At 35.3% G+C, this 21308-nt stretch overlaps 1 protein-coding gene across 1 annotated transcript; it reads right to left on the reverse strand.

Annotated features, from left to right (window-relative positions):
- Positions 1–6790: 6790 nt before the first annotated feature.
- LOC115716064 ((-)-limonene synthase, chloroplastic-like) lies at positions 6791–12409 on the reverse strand. Its single transcript, NM_001397938.1, is given in 7 exon segments — positions 6791–7214; positions 7308–7559; positions 8025–8163; positions 8579–8797; positions 9763–10177; positions 10797–11061; positions 12044–12409. Coding segments are annotated over 7 exon segments (1887 nt in total). The 5' UTR covers positions 12344–12409; the 3' UTR covers positions 6791–6917.
- Positions 12410–21308: the final 8899 nt, after the last annotated feature.

Here is a 21308-nt window from a genome sequence, read left to right on the forward strand (position 1 = left end):
CAGCTTTCTTTGCTTTGTTTCTCAATATGAACCGAAAATGTGAAGGAAGCCATGACCTTTGAGGAATGGCTCAATGCAATGCAAGAGGAACTCAACCAATTTGTTCGCAACAAGGTATGGATTTTGGTCCGAAGACCAAAAGGTATAAATGTTATTGGAACAAAGTGGTTGTTTAAAAATAAAAGTGATGAGTTCGGTACAATTGTGAGAAACAAGGCTCGTTTGGTGGCACAAGGGTACACACAGGTAGAAGGTATTGATTTTGATGAAACTTTTGCTCCTGTTGCAAGATTAGAATCAATTCGTTTACTTTTGTGTATTGCTTACATTTTGAATATTAAATTGTTTCAAATGGATGTGAAATCTGCCTTCCTAAATGGTATTTTGAATGAGGAAGTTTATGTTGAGCAACCAAAAGGATTCGAAGATCCTCAATTTCCAGACCATGTATACAAACTTGAAAAAGCTCTGTATGGTCTGAAACAAGCTCCTCGAGCTTGGTATGAAAGGTTGACTCAATTTTTACTTTCTCATGACTATCACAGAGGTAGTGTGGATAAAACTCTTTTCATCAAGCATATAAAATCTGATTTTATCATTGCTCAAATTTATGTTGATGATATAGTTTTTGGTTCTGCATCTAACCATGAAGTGCAGGTATTGGTTGATCAAATGAAAAGTGAATTTGAAATGAGCATGGTTGGTGAGCTTAATTTCTTTCTGGGTCTTCAAGTGAGACAAATGGAAGGAGGTACATTTGTATCTCAAAGTAAGTATGCTAAGAACCTTGTCAATAAATTTGGCCTTGAATCGGCTAAGCAGGTAAGTACTCCAATGAGCACCACACTGAAATTAACAAAAGATGAGAATGGAGTAAAGGTAGACACTACACTCTCTCGTAGCATGATTGGAAGTCTTTTGTATTTAACTGCTAGTCGTCCTGATATCTATTACAGTGTGGGAGTGTGTGCTAGATATCAAAGTAATCCTTGGAATCTCATGTATCAGCTGTAAAAAGGATTATTAGATATGTTAATAGCACTCCTGATTATGGAATTTGGTACTCGAAAGATACTAATTCAAATCTTGCTTGTTTTAGTGATGCAAATTGGGTAGGAAATGCTGATGATCGAAAGAGCACAAGTGGAGGGTGTTTCTTTCTTGGGAATAATCTAGTATCTTGGCATAGCAAGAAACAGAATTCCATCTCCTTGTCCACTGCCGAAGCTGAGTACATAGCTGCTGGCAGTTGTTGTACTCAACTATTGTGGTTGAAACAAATGTTGATTGATTATGGGTTTGAATTGGGTGTTTTGACTATTTTTTGTGACAAAACTAGTGCCATAAATATTCCCAAAAATCCTGTTCAGCATTCTAGAACAAAGCACATTGATATAAGACACCACTTTATCAGGGAACTTGTTGAAAATAAATCATTACAATTAGAATATGTTGATACTGAAAAACAATTAGCTGATATTTTCACAAAGGCCCTAGATGCAAGTCGCTTTGACTCCCTCAGAAAGTCTTTGGGAGTTTGCATTGTTTAATTTTATCATGTTCATAATTCTTGTACAATAGTGTTATGTGATTCATCTCTAGCTCTTAATCTCCTATCATTGTATTTTGACAAATCATGTTTATGCTTTTTGGATTATAATTAGTTAGGATCTCAGTCTGATCATACTTTGTGATGTTGTGTTAAAAGGTTCATGTTACTCTTTATTTGTGTCTAGGATTAAATAATGTACTTATACAGAGTTGAGCAATTTTTGTTTCAGTCTTGTCAGGCCCCTTGCTGGAATAGAGCTACCCATACTGAGGTGTGAAAGCCATCTGTTGAGTAAGCTGGAACATTGTAATTAGCAACTATGATGAGGATGCACTACCATAGAAAAGGGCTACCTTCAGTATGGTGTGAAAGCATCCAGTTGCGGGATCAAATTGAAAAAGGCGAAAATGAAAAATCTTGCCAAGGACAATGATCCTATTTTCACTGCACACACTTATGTCTGACAAGTGTGTTCAAATCTGTAAGTCTCCTCTATTAAAATTAAATTGATAATCCTGGTTCACAATTTTCAGTAACATGCATATATTTTTCCTCAACATCAATTAAGTATGATTATTTCCTGAGATACTAATTAGTTATTTTCCTTAAAAGCATAACATGTATTTTATTTTGTCAATTGTCAATGATATTTGATTTCTTTGCTTGATTCGAATCACATATATTTATTGTACACATTGTATTTTATTTTCGGTTTTAATTTAAAATAATAAAAAAAATAATAAAAAAAAAAGAGGGAGGCGTGTGACTTGCTTCATGGGTTAAGGAAATCTTGTGCGTAAATGGTAAGTATCAACATTCATTCTTCTTTGATTTATTTTGATATTTTTCCAAGTAAAGATTAATCTTTATATGGTAATGTGCCTTTATTCTTGAAAGATTGATTTATTTTTGGAAAAATTATTGGCATTTCTAGTTTCCTTTTATTTTTTTTTTAAAAAAAAAGGGGGAAAGGAGTTGAGAAGTGGGCGGTTTCCTTTTATGTGTTCATGGGCTGGCGGTTACCATTTGAATTTTCAAAATTAGTTTCCTTTTCTTGTTTTGATTCCAAGGTTATATAAACCAATCTTTGACACTTAATTCACCACCTACCCGAACCCTCTTTCTTGTTTCTTGTTCTGTCACTGTTCATCTTCTCTTTCAGTTCGAAAATGGTGAGAACCAAGAATCTAGGGCACACTAAAAAGTTAGAAGAAACCGTTCCAACTCCTTCCAATGCTCCCCCTGCTGCCTCAGTTCATCCTCCTGCTGTTGCAAAGCCTGGAAATTCATCGCTTCCCCAGCGTGAATCTCAAACCGAGAAGCCAAAACGTCCACCCAAGCAAGTTGCTCACAAATCGGTAAGGCCATATCGCACCTGGACTTCCTCGTCTGAATCTTCAAAGGAATCTCCTCCTCCATTGGCTGTTCCACCTCCTGCTGCATCAATGCCTGGCTCCACTCCAACAGGCCCTTCTACTCGAACTCTAGCCCAGCAAGCCTCGGCTGAGAAAGAACTTCGAGCCTCTCAATCTCGAGAGAAGACTGTCCCTCCAGCCAAGAAGAAACTCAAGACTAATCCACCCTCGGCCTCATCAAGTTCCAGTTCAGAAGAAGAGGATCCCATGGAAGTTTCTTCAGACAAATCAGTGTCACTTCACTCTGAGAAAGACAGTGAGGACACAGAACTCGAGCCCGAGCCTCCTCGACCAAAATCTGCTTCTACAGCAAAGGCCTCTGCTGCTGCCAAAGGCAAGCAGCCCATGGAAGATCCTACATCTGGTAATATCCCTTCCTCTCTTTCTGGCTGTCCTCGTTTTTATTATCGAGACAATGAGCGTGACTGGAATTTATATGCAACCCGTAAGTTTGAAAGTGAGAGGAATTATGATTTGCATGCCCATCGTGTTTATGGTATTGTAAAGTACATTCAATTTCATCAATGGGAAAACACTCTTACTGGTTTCATTGGATACATTGCAAACATTGTTAAGGATTTTTATGCTAATCTCACTGATGATTTCCTTGATGAGAATTCTAGACTCTATCGAAGAGTTTATGTTAGGGGTCATTGGTTCTCTTTTTCTGAAAAGGATATTGCTCAAGCTTTGCAATTTCCCGAGAATGTATCCAATGTTGTGATGTCCATGGATCGTGAGTTGATGCACTCTGAACTCACTGGTGCTCGTTCAGAATTGAAACCAGGGGAGAGTCTTCGAATCACTCACCTCACTTTTGCTCATGCTTCCCTTATGCGGTTTGCCTTAAGCAATTGGGTTCCAAATTCTAACAAGACCGTGGTATCTCAAGATGTGGCTTCACTCCTATACCGCATCACTTCTGGAACTTCCATTGATCTGGCCTCACACATTCTTAACCAGATTGTCTCCTTCCGAAGAGGTAAAAAGCCAACCTTTGAACTTGTATTTCCAAATCTAATCTATAAGGTTTTATCTTCTCAGAAGAATGTGGCCCAATCACATGAAACACTTGAGCCTCCCATCACTGGACCTACATTCCAGCCCTCTGAATACTTTGATGGCGTGTTTCAAAAACGGCCAAAGGCTGGTGCTGCTGCTGCTGCAAGTTCAGGTTCTGCTGCAGCAGAACTCCTGGAAGTCAAGTCTGAACTTCAGAATGTGTATACTCGCCTTGGAGCAATGGAAGAAGTCCAGCATGGCATGTCCAGGCAACTGTCCTCTTTGATTAAACTCTACAAAGATTAAGTTGTTTCTCCTTTGTTTTTTTTTTTAATTGAACTTATATCTATTTTTCTTTCTTTGTTTACTTTGGCACTCCGATAAACAAAAAGGGGGAGAGATATTTATTTTTTGGTTTGTTGCCCAACTCTGGACCCTTTTTTCAGGGGGAGTTGTGGTTGGTTAGTACTTGCGAACATAATGTTTAAAAGTTAGCATGTTTTTGTTTTTATTGTGATATTCGATTGTGTTACTCAGGGGGATCAGTAGTTTCTTTTGCTCTTGCTAACTTTGCCTTGCAGGTACTTTTTGTTAAAAATTATTTTGTTCATCTAAAGTGCCAAAGGGGGAGATTGTAAAGTCTTTTTTTGGCAAGTTAGGTGACAAAATAATTTTTCCTTTTTATGGTAAGATTGCTATGCATTCATTTTCGATTTCTTACTTTTTTAATTCGGTTTTTAGTTGCCATTTTCCTTGTTTGGAAAGTTGCACTTTCAGCTGAACTTTCCTTTGTTGAAAACTTCTCAAAAGAGAAGGAATTCTCTTTTGGAAAGTTGTCTTTTTTAGGGAAACTTTGATTATTGCCTTTTCCTTATTAATTTCGATTGTATCTTGATACAATCAGAATATCTAATCTGTTTTTGGCAGGAATCAAGCATTGATAGAAGATCGGACCCGATTTTAGTAAGTTTCCCGTTTCTGGTCAGATCTGCTACGTCAGCATCCGAATCTGATGTAGCAGATCGTGTTTCTTTTGGAAAGTTTTTGTACAGCTGATAATTCGAACTTGTGGTTGCCTCTTTGGTTTCTATGTTCTATAAATAGAGCCTAGAGAGCAACCATTCGAATTACCTCTTCCATTATTCATTTTTTACATTTATCTTTTGAGAGAAGAGAGTGTTTCTTTGTTTTGTGAGAGCCTAGTTGTTCATCTAGGTTCTAGTTGTTCTATTTCTGTTCTTACTCTATCCTAGAGGTTGTGAAGAACTACTTGACTGAACAAGAGATTGGTCTTCGGGAGAAGACTTGATAAAGCCTTACTTCGGGAGGAAGTAAGCACTTGGTCTTCGGGAGAAGACTTGTTGAAGCCTTACTTCGGGAGGAAGTAAGCACTCACACTTCAAAGACGAAGGGAGTTCGGGCTTGAAGGTGTTTCAAGAAGTCAGATTCATAAAGTGGATTACAAAGGATTGCGGCAATACTTTAGAGGGAGTCTAAACTTGTTTAAGTCAATTGTCTTTGTAATTTTTGATACTTTATTAATTGATTTCATTCTCTGGGCGTGGCCCCGTGGACTAGGAGTGTTCGTGAGAACACTGATACCACGTATAAATCTCTTGTGTCAAGTTATTTATTTTTCTGCAAATATTTTATAGTCTGCTCGTTCGGTTTGCTGTAGCGAGTAATTACTTTCGCCGTGCAAACGCTTACAGTTTTTATATTTTCTTATATACAACTGACATTTGCAAAAACACAGTTTTTCAGTTCGGGATATATACTAAAAGCTCCTTCCCTTTTAGATATCTTGGTATTTCAATTCGCCAAAAAAAAAATCTCTAAAGTGAATTGTGATAGTATTATTGAGAGGATGGTTGCTAGAATTGGAATTTGAAAAATCAAGAATATCTCTTATGCTGGTCGTGTATTGATGAATTCAATTTTAGTGGCTATACACATTTATTAGGCTCAAATAATGATTCTTCCTAAAACGGAACACGAACTCACCTTTGACATTGTGTCCGATTTGGTTGGGGGTGCATCGTGGGTTGGTGGGGGAGCGCCGTGGGGGAATGGGTTCGGTCCGTGGGTGGTGGGTTCGGTCCGTGGGGTGGTGGGTTCATCGGTCGAGTGGGGGAATGGGTTCGGTCCGTGTGGATGGTGGGAATGACAGAGAGAGAGAGAGAGAGAGAGAGAGAGAGAGAGAGAGAGAGAGAGAGAGAGAGAGAGAGAGAGAGAGAGAGAGAGAGAGAGAGAGAGAGAGAATCAGTTTAGAATGATGGGGTAAAATTGGGTTTTAGTAAAATTTATCCCATTTTACAAATTTTGTATAGTTTTAAATTAATGGACCAATTTTAGTTCCTATAATGCATACAATTTCAAATTTCCCTTTTGTAAATCTAATTTGATCATGCAATTAGCCTTGGTAGACTTCCTCCATGTCTATCATAATATTGTAAATAAATCTACCTTTTACAAATCCACCTAGATATATATTGAAATGCACACTAATAACTCTGTTTTGACACTTTAACTTAAAGTGCTCCTTAGCATTTTCCAAAATAATATTACTTCTAAATGCGCTTTATTCTTTTACTTTTTATATATATTAGGCTTATTTACTTATCAATCAGCCCCCTAAAATGTTTATGTATATTGGTCGTCTAACTTTTTTCTTATGCAAAATGGTCCCTCTAACTATGATTTTTTTGGGACAAAAAATCTTATATGTATACCCCCACAATTATGTTCATTCTATGACTTAACTCACTTAATTTGTAGGCATGTGTACAATGTAGAACTAGAAGCGAACAACTAAATCAGCTTAGAGAAGAAAATGCTTTGTAATTATATAATTTGCATTGGGTACCATTTGTAATCTTATAGCTAGCCTTTTATTGAAAACAAAAGAGGGCTAGCTATGATTAGAAAAACAAACATGTAATCATAGTTTACATGGGGATAGGAGTAATAATCAACCCTAAAACGCGCTCTTTCGATAGATTATTCTGAGAAGCATGTCCATCGCCATACTGGTATATGAATTGTGACGCTCTACTAAGATTTTGGCAAACTTGAACAAATTCATTTGAGAAAAAAGAGTTAATATTTCCATCTTCATTATTCATCTCCTTCCATGATTCACTTATTAAATATTTTATGTGCTCACGAGCTTCATCTTCAGAAGCACCAGTATCGTGCATATAACATTGAATTGATTTAGGAACATCGCCTCTTTTCATTTCATCCTAATCAATTAATAAAGTTAAATAATAATAATAATAATAATAATAATAATAATAATAATAATTTCCACATTGTAAATATATATTCTAGCTTACCGACAATGTTCCTAGATCATCTGCAAGTCGTAATATTATCGATGCATGGCGAACTATGTTAGGATGACCGTCTTTTAGACATTCCAATGCCTCTTTGGTAACAGGATTTGTAAAAGCGAAATATGCATGCATAAGAATAACTTGTCCTCCCACAGACAACCATCCATTCTCAACATATTCTTGCAATGTTGGTTTGTATCCACTATAAAACCATTTTGCCTCTTGCAAATGATGTTTACACAACTCTACCATCTACATGCATATATATTAATGATAAAAAAAGATAATAGTATTAAACATGCAATACATTATGTTAGAAGTTGTGTCCTGATAAGTGGATCAGTTAGTTAGGTATTCTTGTTCCTGGTTTTCGGTTGTATATCCAACTGTCATAACTGCCTTCTTGACAGTTATGACAGTTGGTACCCTTTAGCACTTAAGTCCTTCTATAAATAGCCTTAGCTTTTGTTGCTTTTAATTCATAGAAAAGAATACTTTTCTTAGCTTGTAATACTTACAGATTATTCAATAAAACAGTAATTCATTCAACTCTATTTTCTTATGGTTGTGCTTGGTTCTGTGAGATACTTTCGTGCATGTTCTATTGGAGTTCCTGTGTGTGTGTATGAATACAGATTAATACTTGGCGTTTCCAACATATTACAACTAAAGAAACCATCCAATATATTACAACTAAAAAGCCCAATACAAACTTACCAGTTTCTTGAAGTATTCAATGTGAACAAAACCATGTTCTTGTAATACATCAAATGCCAATTCATTTGTGAAATTGTATGTAAAGTAGAAAGCTGTCTTCATATAATCTGGTAACTTATCTAATTCTTTCAAATCCCATCTGAAAACCAATTGAATTTTTACACAAAAATAAGTTTAATTTTGTTTAATATACATATATATATATAGAAAGAGAGGAGGTTTCCATGATTACATACAAATATTTAACCATGATGGTTACATTTACTTTTAGTCTTTTGATATTATTGTTATACACTTGCGATTAATTTATAAAATAAATAAAAATAATTAATGAATTACTTTCAATCTGATACTTTTGCCTTAGTTTATCTATTTTCTTATAAATAAAAATAAAAAAGTTTTATTAAAATTAAAAAAAAAAATAATTTATTTTAAGCATATAATTAATTGAAATCTAAAAATTAAATTTTTACTAATTAGTAATCTGTTATAACAGGTAATAAAAAATGTGATATCATTATAATATACTAATTAATTAGGTATTAGGTAATTACCTTTGAAGAGCATTAGTGAAAAGTTGTAGTTCCTCCAATGTTCCATAAATGTCATGCATATCATCAATTATTGTTAATAGAACATAGAGTTTTGTATCCATTATTCTAAAGTAACTGAATTGTGGCTCAAATCTTACTCCAACTTGCCATAAGAAACACTCCACCAATCTATCTCTAACGAAAGGCAATTTCTCTCCAAGTTTAGAATCCTTCCACCACCTTTAAATATATATATATTTATATATATAGACAAATATATGATCAAAACCACTTGAAAATATTCAGTAGCTAGTGGTGCTCATAACACCGCTACGAGATGTCATACTGCTCATAATAATCATTCGTAAAGAAAATTACTAAAAGTTGTCATATAACTTTTATAGAATATTATTAACCAATCGCAAGGTACCACCTCAAAGTGGTGGTAAGTATTGGAGAACATTATCCCACATGAATTAAATGTAAAAGTATTGAGCCATATATAAGAACATGGGTTACTCCACTCATCATCAATTAGTTCTGAGATGGAACCCATGATTCTCATCAGTAAGCAAGCAGGGTCATTTTAAATATTTTAGAGACCATGTTCTAATGTTAAAAATTAGCCCCCAAAAAATGTGCAAACAATAAATGGAAGAGAATTTTGAAAATTTTGGTGTGTATAAAACAAGGGGAATTTCCACATAAAAATAACAAATTGGATTTAAATGTAAAATAAATAAATAAGAAAAAAAATAGACCTTTTATTTGAAAAGTTTAAATTGTGATCTTGAATCGATTTGAAAAGTTTCCTAATTCAGCCCAATCTACCACTATAGTTTTCAATCTTGTTACTACAAATTAGAGATTATTTTAGGAATATTTGTGAAAACGTGTTTGTGGCTGTCTCTTGAATTTCTATGATCTACACAAATATATGATCAAAACCACTTAAAATAATCATTAGTGGTGCTCAGAACACCGCTATGATGTCATACTAGTGATAATCATTCGTAAGGAGAAATGCTAAAAGGCACCAGTGTATAAAGTGTCATATAATTTAATGCAATAACTTTTATGGAATATTATTACTAAACTAATCGCAAAGCGCCACCTCAAGGTGGTGCCAAGCATACCTGCAGTACTGGTACCAAATAGCAATGATGATCATTCGTAAAACATTATCTTTATAATGTATAGTTTACCTAGAGAGTACTTTGAGCTCCTCTTGATATGTTGATTGCACCATATTGAAATCCAATTTGGCAAACTCAAGTAAAGTTGGATTCATGTCTTGTTTTCTTTCATATATTTCTTCAATAAACCATTTAGCTTCTGATCTTGTGATTCTCCATTGAAGTGGCATCTCCAAAGCATGATTCACTAATAATGATATTAATGTCATATTATTATTATTGTTATTATTATTATTATTACTACTTGACATTAATTTGTATTTTTTGAGACATTTTGTTGTGAAAATTCTTGCTTCTTCCAAAATACTTTCACCCTTTTTCCCATGGAATGAAGCTTCATATAAGCCCAATGCTCCCATAATATCATTACTTATATTTGCCTTGAACTCTCCTGTCTTGTGATTTTTAAAATTATTGAAAATTTCTGCAATAATAACATAATACAAATTATATATTTAACATATATATATATATGGAACACTTCTCAATATTAAACCATTAAATTTGAATTCAATTACGAATAATAAAAGAGAAATTTAAATTTTTATACTTAGTTTATCTATTTAATTAAATAAAACATCACAAAATATTTAATTTTTTACATTATATCAAAAATATATTTATATAAAAATTATTTAAGTCAAACTAATTAAAAAAATTATCTTTATTTTACCGAACAATTTTTTCTAATTTTTTTCAGTTGGTGGAACAACCCAAAGTTTTTTTTATCTTGTATAATGTAAAAATATACAATAAAATTAATTTTTTTTATATATAATATCTACATAATTTTTATAAAATATTTATATAATTTTATTTTTAAATACATATAATAATATTAGAAAATTAATAAAGAATATTATATTAAGTAATTTAGAGATATTCTAGATAATTGGCATATTCTCGATCTGTTAAAGTTAATATAGAAAATTAAAAAATACAGTTAAATCAAAAATTTCGTTGCATAACCACATTTTATATAAAATAGATATTTTAATTAATAATAATAATTAATTGTTTATATGTATCTATAATATACATACCTTGAGGTACTTCAAATCCATATTGGCGTAGAAGCCTAAATTGGAGAGCAGTAGCATATAAATCATAATTAGGATTAGGGTTGTCATTATTATTGGTGAATTTTTCTTTCAAAATAGAAATGATTTCATTTTCAAAACGATAAGATATTCCAAGTCTTTGTATTGTATCAATTAGTTCAAGTTGGGCTAAAGAGTTTTCCACTCCAATTAGCATCCTTTTCACATCTTTCTCCAACTTATTTAATCGACTTGTATAAGATTCACCCTGCATGTACATATATATGGGGGCACGTGCCAAATGACACGTGTTAGAAAAAAAGTCTAATAAACAATAAACTTTACAATAAATACAAAAATATTGAAAAATGTTAAAGGGTATCAGTGGTGCTTAGCACTCTCTTATGTGTCAGTATTGCTGTTGGTCTAACTAAGTATCGGGTCCCACATAGTTTAATATAATAATTTTTAGGGAGTATCGCTAGCCAATCGCAACGTAACATGTCGAGAAGGTGCTAGGCACCACTGGTGCCTAATAGCAATGCTCAAAAATATTATACATCGTGATGATATTGTTTCTTAAAACAAAATAATATATATTAATATTATTGGGAGCACGTGTTATTAAGCAAACTAATATGTCATATATATGTACACGAAAGTATTACATAGATCATTACTATTAGGTATCAGTAATGCTAAGTACTTTCTAGACGTGTTACCTTGCGATTGGCTAGCGATACTCACCTAAACGTTATTACATTAAACTATATGGGACTCGATATTTAGTTGAACCAATAGTAATATATTGACACGTAGGAGGGTGCTAAGTACCACTGATACCCTTTAGTCTTTCTCATATTACATGTGAATATAATGCGAAAACTTTCAAAATTCGTATTTTTTTAGGAAAAACCTTCTTTCTTATGTTTTTTTAATCGAGTTATTTGATCAAAACCCTAAACATGAATTTTTCACCTAACTTTTTCCCGATGCTTTTTGCTCTAGGAAAAGTTGTTTTAATTTTGTACCATGTATAATAATAGTTAAAGATTATCATCATATGGGAAAAATTGTAGCATATATATATATCACCGCTATAAAAAATAAAAAACTGTGACTAATTTTTAGTTATAAAAAAAAATTATTTCTTATTAAAAAATAATATTTAGTGTAATACTTTTAACTACAAATTTTTAGTGATAAGATAGAGAAATAATAAATTATATACAAAAAGAAATAAAATTCACCTTATATTGGATTGGAAGAGATTGAACAAAATCAAAAGACCAAATGGGAGGTCCATAGTTGGCTGATCTTCGATCACTATTATTAGTAATCGTAGAACTAGGGTTATCGACCACAGTACATTGTATGGAGTAGCAAGTACTTGATCTCGATCTCGATTTCAAGTTTGATTTTGATTTTAGTTTTGGTTTTGGTTTTGAAATAGAAGTAATAGAAGTTTTTGGTGTAAAACGATTATCAATACTACTCCAAATAGGGAGGGATGATGATGAAGCAAATTGGTGAAAAGCTATGCACTGCATTTTTGATAATTATATAATTAATTAATTCTAAACAAATAATTATATGTATCATGTATTTCTTGTGATGAAGATCTGCATTGCCTTGCCTTGTATTTATATATGTTGATGATGGTAAGTTAGGCAAAAACATTAATGAAAATATTAGTGTAATTCAGATAATAATTAAGTTTATTAACATCAGGGAGGGACGGACCCAAGTGTATTAGTTTGGGGGCTATAGCCCCCACTAGTAAAAATATTGCCTTTTAAAAAATTAAATATAATTTTTTAAATTTGATAATTATAGATCAAAATCGTAAAAAAAGCCCCCATAAAATTAAATAAATCTAGTAAGAATAATTATAAAATAGGTATAATTATTTTTGAATGATAAATAAGTCCCCACAAAGTAAAATTTTTGGGTCCGTCACTGATTAACATGTGTTTAGATTATTTAATATGGTTGTACGTACCTAAATAATTAGGCATGAGTATTATTGAAAATATATTATTATTATTAATATTATTATTATTATTATTATTATTATTATTACAGATTTCGATCTTATTTTACTTGTTTTGGTATTCATCATATTTAAAAGAATAATTCAATAAAAAAATTTCCGAACTTTGACAACCCAAACTATTCCGTTGTAATAAAATTTCTTTTGAAGTATAAAAATAATTACAAATTTACCTTTCGGTTGCATTTTGTTTATTTTTTGCAAACGATTTACTAATGTAAGACTCCTCAATAATTTATCTATTTTAATTCGAGAGTACACACCAAATTAATTGCATAGTTGAAAAATAATTTGCTAGCTTTAGGTTAAAACTTTTTTTTTATTTTTTAGTTAGTAAGAAAATTTTCATTGATATCAAAACTATACAAAGCAAAGGAAATACATCCCACAAACTTATTCTTTTTGTTCACCCAAATTTTAACGATGATGACGTGTCAAAAGTAGAAACACGTGGCACAAAAATATTGAGACTAAATTAATGAAGAATATATATGTAAATTAAGTCATGACTGTTGGGATGACTGTCGACCATGAAAGGTGTCATGACCGTTAGAGTGGAAGTCAGACGGTCACCCTTACCCCTAGGTTGAGTAAGGAGTGCTTCTCTAAGAAGGAAAAATGATGGACTAATACCTTCGTAAGCGGAATGAATGATCACCACACACCTACGGGAGTCAAGCCAGTCTAGGGAGTATATACTACTACCCCTACCTCAACTGCAATGATCTATATGGGATTTAGTCTAGGGGTACACCCCTTAACCCCTAAAGGATTAGTCTAGGGGTATAACCCTACCCCCTACACACGCATGGTACAAGTCATGCATTTTACCATAGACATAATGATATTCTCAAAGGTATACGGGGACATCACACCATAACTACTAACAACGGACAAGGGGTCTTGGGGGATCACCCCAAGATGACGATTAATGTCACCCCCCCTCAAGTTGGGTATCGGGGGTCACCCAACGATGACGACGATCACCCCCCTCAAGTTGGGTCTCGGAGGGTCACCCAACGATGACGACGGTCACCCCCTCGAGTTGGGTCTCGGGAGGTCACCCCCTCAAGTTGGGTCTCGGGGGGTGACCCAACGATGACGACGGTCACCCCCTCAAATTAGGTCTCAAGGGGTCACCTAACGATGAAGATTGTCACCCCCCCTCAAGTTAGGTCTCGGGAGTGTTGCCCCCAAGTATGGGCTTCATCCCTAAAGGTGGTTGACGACCATGTCACACCCATAAGAGACCCTCGTCGTCAGTAACTCTTTCAAATGTTCAAATCCCATGAAAGGCTCAAAGACAGTTGTCAACCCACAAAAATAGTGGGATATTATCATAAAAATCAGACTTCAACTGCCTCCGAAAATCAAGGGGATCACAATTGAGGTGGCTTCGCGTTTGTCGCGTCTCTTGAAGCGAGAAGCACCGACCCCCTCCCCTATATAAGGGGTCATCCATAACTTGGGAGGAGGATCCACAATTTTAAACACTTAGAAAAATAAACACCTATCATTCTTTGCAATCAAGACCCAGTTCTTGACTTTTGCAACTCAGATTAATAAAATACAAGGAGAGTAGGCTATTACCGAAATTCGGGTCGAACCTCTTTAAATTTTGGTGTCTTTTATTTACATTTATTGCAAGTTACGGCGTCATTAACTGTATTTATTACTGTGGTTTTAGTTTAAGCCTCATTTATTATGACTCCGCGTCGGTTGGCTAAAAATCCAGTCAATATTTTGGTACTTTCATTGAGAGCTTTAACCAAAATCTTGAAGTTTTTCACCAGAAAAAATGGTGTTAACCTGAAGATCTCAAGAACGACCTGATGAGGAGATGGATAATGCCCATTAAGTTCTGTCAACAAGCAATGCCGGAAATAATGGAGACCGACCCCCGCGTCTTGATAATGGTAGGGCAACCACCATTCATGCTAATGCCCAGACTATTGTTGGCCATGGAACAATTGGCCAAATTGTTGCCACTAGGCATACCACTAACACCACCGCCGCCGAAGGCGACGCTACTAACGGTGCCACTGGAAGGGGTAGTGCTGGAAACTTTATCCCACCTAATAACGGCACAGGCCAAACTCAAACTAGTTGGGGCCCTAGCGTCTTTAGACCACAGAATGAACCCCATGTGGAGATGGAGGGAATTTACCCCGAGATGGATCAGTTACGAGATGCAATAAGCTGAATGCAAGGCCAGTTCCAGATTGTTCACCAAGAGTGAACTCAAGCTCGGGCGGCCTTGACCGAGAGCCTTGCTAACCAAAGGAGAGAATTCCAATCTTGGCTGGAAGATCATGCTCATGAGATGAGGAGACACCAAGACGACCAAGATCGTTGCACCCAAGAGGTTGCCGACTTAATACGAAGCTACTTTAACCAATATACTCAAGGGTTGGGTATTAACACCCACAATCAACATATACCTCACACTTGTCCACAGGAAGTACCCTGAGAAACCAGTGGGAGATGGTGGTCTATGGTCCTGAAGAGCGCCCAAGGAACCAAGAGAGGGCTAGGAGTCACCCCTCTAACAGGGTTCCTCGCAAAAATAATCGACCGCTCTCGACCGATGAACAAGCTCTACCAGGTCATTATATGGGACGTGATAACTCCCACAATGTCTGTCTAAGGCAGAGTAGTGGAGGAAACGCTAGGAACAACAATGGTGATTGTGGCAGAAATGGTGGAAGAACACCCCAACGTAGGGAGTGGCAACCCCGTGACCAACGCGGCCAACCACGAGAGGGCGATGATCGCCCGAGAAACACTAGGTCCAGGGGGAGAAGGGAAGACCCCGAAGTCAATAGTGACTACCGTCCAAACTACCCTATCGGTCACGGTGATGATGAAGCTGAAAGTCGGGCCAACAACCAACCAAATCCTGAGCTAAGGGTTATCAAGCCGGAGGGCTGTATGCCCCTAATACGCAATATTAACTTGAGAATCCGCCCCGAAGGGGTAGAGATGACCAAGTACCACCCCCAATCGATGGAAGGCTAAAGTCAAAATGTAGGAGGTAGGCCAAGAACCGGGTCAGTTTTTAAACATGTAGGCCCCCAAGGGGGTAGAGACCTTCGGGATACCCTCAAAAGAAATTTAGAAGAAGGATGATCAAGCAGATAACAGTGGTGATGGACTGTTTATTGCAAAAGGAAAATTTCAGAAGAAAGATTACAAGGGGCACAAGAATTGTTACAACAATAGCAGAGACAAAAATGAGAGGTTCAAACCTAAGGCTGCAGTAGGTAAACAATGCTATTATTGTAAGAAAGAAGGTCATTTTCGTGATGATTGTTTGGCACTTAAGGCTGAACTGAAAAGAGAAAAGAATCGTGGAAAGAATGGAGAAGCTGACATAGCAGATGGCTATGAATCAGCTGAGGTTCTAGTTGTGTCTAGTAACACAACAGATGGGGCTTGGATCTTGGATTCAGGATGCTCTTTCCACATGACACCCAAAAAAGAACTATTCAGTTCTTTTTCAGAAGATCATGGAGGTATTGTTTTACTTGGTAATAACAGAGCTTATGAAATTAAGGGAATTGGCTCAGTAGAAATGCAGATGCATGACGGTGTTTCCAGGGTTGTGCAACATGTGAGATATGTGCCAGATTTAAAGAGAAATCTGTTATCCATTGGAATGTTTGACAAGAATGGATGTCAAGATTGAAGATGGAATATTCAAAATTTTCAGAAGTTCAAAGGTTATGATCAAAGGGCTTTTGAACAATGGACTCTATTACCTTGATGGTAAAACAGTTGTTGGAAATGCATCACCAGCTGTGAGTCACAATTCTGAGGTGAGTACAAAGTTGTGGCACTTAAATTAGGACATGTTAGTCAAAGGGACATGGATGAACTCAACAGACAAGGTATATTCAAGGGTGGCTTGAAGAGCAAACTTGAATTTTGTGAAGAATGTATTCTTGGTAAGAGTTGCAGGGTTAAGTTTGGAAAGGGGGAATATCACACAACTGAGAAACTGGCCTATGTTCACTCAGATTTATGGGGTCCTTCTAAGGTGGAAACAATTGGTGGGGCTAGTTACTTCATAAGCATTATAGATGACTATAGTAGAAAAGTGTGGGTCTATCTACTCAAAAGCAAAGATCAAGCATTTGCAACCTTTGTCAATTGGATGACATTGCTTGAGAATCAAACTGGCAAGAAATTGAAGGTGCTAAGAACAAATAATGGCCTGGAGTATTGCTCAAATCTGTTCAAAGATTTCTGTGCCAGAGAAGGTATAATGAGACACAAGTCAGTGATCAAAACCCCACAAAAAAATGGTTTGGCTGAGAGAATGAATAGGACACTACTTGAAAGAGTGAGATGTCTACTACTTGGTGCTGGTTTAGAGAGAAAATTTTGGGGTGAAGCCCTCAAAACTATTTGTTATCTTGTTAACAGATGTCCATCTGTTGCAAACAAGTTTAAAACTCCACAAGAAATGTGGACATTGCATGTTCCCAAACTTGATCATCTCAGAGTGTTTGGGTGCACTGCCTATGCACACATAAAATAGGATAAGTTACAACCAAGAGCACTGAAGTGCATGTTTCTTGGTTACCCTGATGGAGTTAAAGGCTATAAACTATGGTGTATGGAACCTGGTTTCAAGAAGTGCATCATAAATAGAGATGTTGTCTTCAAAGAGGATGAAATGGCAATGAAAAACAAAATTCCCAATGATATACAGCCTGCTATGCCAGTTCAAGGTCTGCAACTTGAGGTGGACCAACCTGATACTCAAATTGCAGAAGAGAATTCTGAAATTAGTGCAGAAACTGACATAAATGAAGGTGCTACTGATTTAAGCACCTATCAACTTTCTAGAGACATGGTGAGAAGAGAAACCAGACCACCAAGCAAGTTTGGATATCCTGATTTCATAGGATAAGCATTGCTCACTGCAGAAGAGTTAGAATCTTCAGAACCTACTACCTATCTTGAAGCTACTACAGGCAGAAACAGGTTGAAATGGTTGAAAGCCATTGATGAAGAGATGACTTCATTTAAGAAGAATAAGACATGGATAGTGGTTAAGAAACCTGAAGGAAAGAAATTGGTAGGCTGCAAATGGATTTTTAAGGAGAAAGAAGGTATTCCTGGTGTTGAACCAGTCAAGTTCAAAGCAAGACTAGTTGCAAAAGGGTTCACTCATCAAGAAGGAGTGTATTTTAATGAAATTTTTTCTCCAGTTGTTAAGCAAACCTCAATAAGGGTCATGATGGCAAAGGCTGGTAGAGAAGAATTGCACATTGAGAAAATGGATGTAAGAACCGCCTTCTTACATGGGAGTCTTGATGAAGAAATATACATGCAGCTTCCAAAAGGGTATGAAAGCAAGGATCCTAATCAGGTTTGTTTACTTAAGAAATCTCTCTATGGTTTAAAACAAGCACCTAGGCAATGGAATTTAAGATTTGATGAATATATGAAGAAAATAGGGTATGTGAAAAACTATGATCCATGCATCTATCACAATAATCAGATTTACCTATTGTTGTGTGTTGATGATATTTAGATATTTGGTAAAGAAAAATCAAAGATAAACAAGCTTAAGATGCAACTCAGTCAAGAGTTTGAAATGAAAGATCTAGGTAATGCTAAGAAAATACTTGGAATTGACATTCAACACCCTCATCAAATGTTATAATTTTGTCTCAAAAGAGTTATCTACAGAAAGTGTTAAATAAGTTTGGAATGGACAGCTCCAAAATAGTTTCACCTCCTCTAGCTCAGCATTTTAAGCCGTCTAACTCATAGTCACCAGTTACAGATGCAGAGAAAGAGAGAATGATTAAAATTCCCTATGCTAGTTGTGTATGGAGTTTGATGTACTCAATGGTGTGTACAAGGCCTGATTTAGCTCATGCAATGAGCATGACAAGCAGGTTTGTTGCTAATCTAGAAAATGCTTATTGGATTGCTTTGAAGTGGGTAATGAGGTATATAAAAGGAACACTGAACACAGGGTTAACCTATGATGGCACTAGCAAATTCAAGGAATTGGTAACTGGCTATGTTGACTCGGATTATGCAGGGTGTTTAGACACTAGAAAGTCATTAACAGGGTTTGTTTTCACTGTCCATGGGGGTTGTGTCATTTGGAAATCCAACCTACAAGAGGTTGTTGCACTATCTTCTACAGAAGCAGAATATATGGCTGAAACAGAGGCTATTAAAGAGGCAATTTGGCTCAAGGGATTGACAAGTGAACTTAACATTAATTCAGAGGATGTAACAGTGCACTGTGATAATCAAAGTGCATTGCATCTCATGAAAAATCCCATGTTTCATGAGAGAACTAAACACATTGACATTAAGATGCATTTTATTAGAGATGTGATTCAATCGAAAATAGTCTCTGTAAGGAAGATTGACACTCATGAGAACCCTGCTGATGCTTTCACAAAGAGCTTGACTAGAGACAAGTTTAGACTTTGTCTTGACTTGCTCAACATCAACTCAAACTAGAGTCTCTCATTGAGATTCACATTCATTGGATATTAGATTCAGTTCTATTGGTTACTTTTATGGCTTGGATTACTATGTTGTTAAAGTGTACTAAACCAGATGGAAATTGTGAGGTTTAGAACACTTAAACAACCAATTTAACTGCCTTGACAGTTGGCAGTTATTTCGGTTAAGTAGTTACTAACCTACTGCTGTATATAGATATAAATTCAACAACAACAAAAAAAGAGAGAGAGAAATCAAGTTGGAGTGAGGATAATACACAAAGATAAAAGAGAGCTATTGTGAGATGAATTCTCTTCAGTTTTTGAGGGTGTTATTAGGCTGTTCTGGTTCAAGTTTTTCAACAGCTTTTGAGCTCTTTTCTTGTAACTGGTGTGCATCACCATTAGAGTACTTTGTGTCCTTGATTCTCCATTTGTGTAAGTTGTAATCTTTGCCATTTATCAATAAAGATATCACAGCCAATAGAGTTGTTTCTACCCGGGGATTAGGTCCAAGTTTTATCCAAAACTTGTGACTGAACCTCGTTATTATTTTCTTGCTGTATTTTTATTTTATTTTTTTTGTTTGATGATTTTCTGGTTTAATGTTCTAAGTCTATTTCTTCTTGCATTGTGTTCTTGTTGGTGCTTGAGTGCACAACAATATCATATTCGTTGTTAGACAAACCTTGTTATTTATGCTAGTCTCCATGGAGCTCCATGTCACAGCATTTAAACTCGGCCTTGATGTATAATAATCGAGTTGTTTACCATCGAAGACATCGGACACAACAGCCCAATAGTCAGACTCTTCATCGTCCGTCAAATCAATGACCTGTAGAATGGTCGGCAGCAAGCGCCCAATTGATCTTGCTGCATGGGAAAGACAATATTTTGATCACTTTTCACCGACAAAAATTAATAGTTGTTTCATTTTCTGAGAATATGACATGATAGAATATACCTTGTGGTACATACCGTCTCGAGAGTGTGTATTTTTCTAGGCAAGTACACCAATCACCATGTCCTGGTTCACACCACCACTCATCAGTCACCTGGAAGCGAAAAACATGCAAAGCTGCAATTAAGGACGACTTTCAAATCGGATAATAATTTAAGGTTACATAATCGAAATCAACCTTTTTATATAGCCTTGCATAAGCTTCCCACCGCCTCATTTGGGATGAAGATCTTCTATTAGCTACTGCTTCAGAAGCTGCTAGTCCAAAGCTCACGGGAACAAGCAACTCCTTACCTGTGTTCATATTTGAACTTCCAAAGGTGATCTTTCATGACCTTGTACTCAGTGTGCAGAGACTATAAACAGAAATTTATGTAATTATAAACCCAAAGTCATAGTAAGAATAACCGGAGAAACCTTCTAATTTGTAGTGACTACTGATAATCGTTCCTAAGGAGAAATGCTAAAAGGCACCTATAGTATAAGGTGTCATATAATTTAATGCAATAATTTTTATAAAGATAATGACATGATATGTTGATTGCACCATATTGAAATCCAATTTGGCAAACTCAAGTAAAGTTGGATTCATGTCTTGTTTTCTTTCATATATTTCTTCAATTAATAGACCATTTAGCTTCTGATCTTGTGATTCTCCATTGAAGTGGCATCTTCAAAGCATGATTCACTAATAGTGATATTAATGTCGTATTAATATTATTATTATTACTACTTGACACATTAATCTGTATTTTTTTAGACATTTTGTTGTGATTCTCCATGGAATGAAGCTTCATATAAGCCCAATGCTCCCATAATATCATTACTTATATTTGCCTTGATCTCTCCACTCTCATCATTTTTAAAATTATTGAAAATTTCTGCAATAATAACATAATAAAAATTATATATTTAATATGTATGTATATTTTAAACAAATTTAACTATAAATATTAAACTATTAGATTTGGATCCAATTACGAATTATGAAAGAGAAAGTTGAATTTTTATGCTTAATT

Source organism: Cannabis sativa, chromosome 5 (assembly GCF_029168945.1).
Source record: "Cannabis sativa cultivar Pink pepper isolate KNU-18-1 chromosome 5, ASM2916894v1, whole genome shotgun sequence".
NCBI classification, from domain to species: domain Eukaryota; kingdom Viridiplantae; phylum Streptophyta; class Magnoliopsida; order Rosales; family Cannabaceae; genus Cannabis; species Cannabis sativa.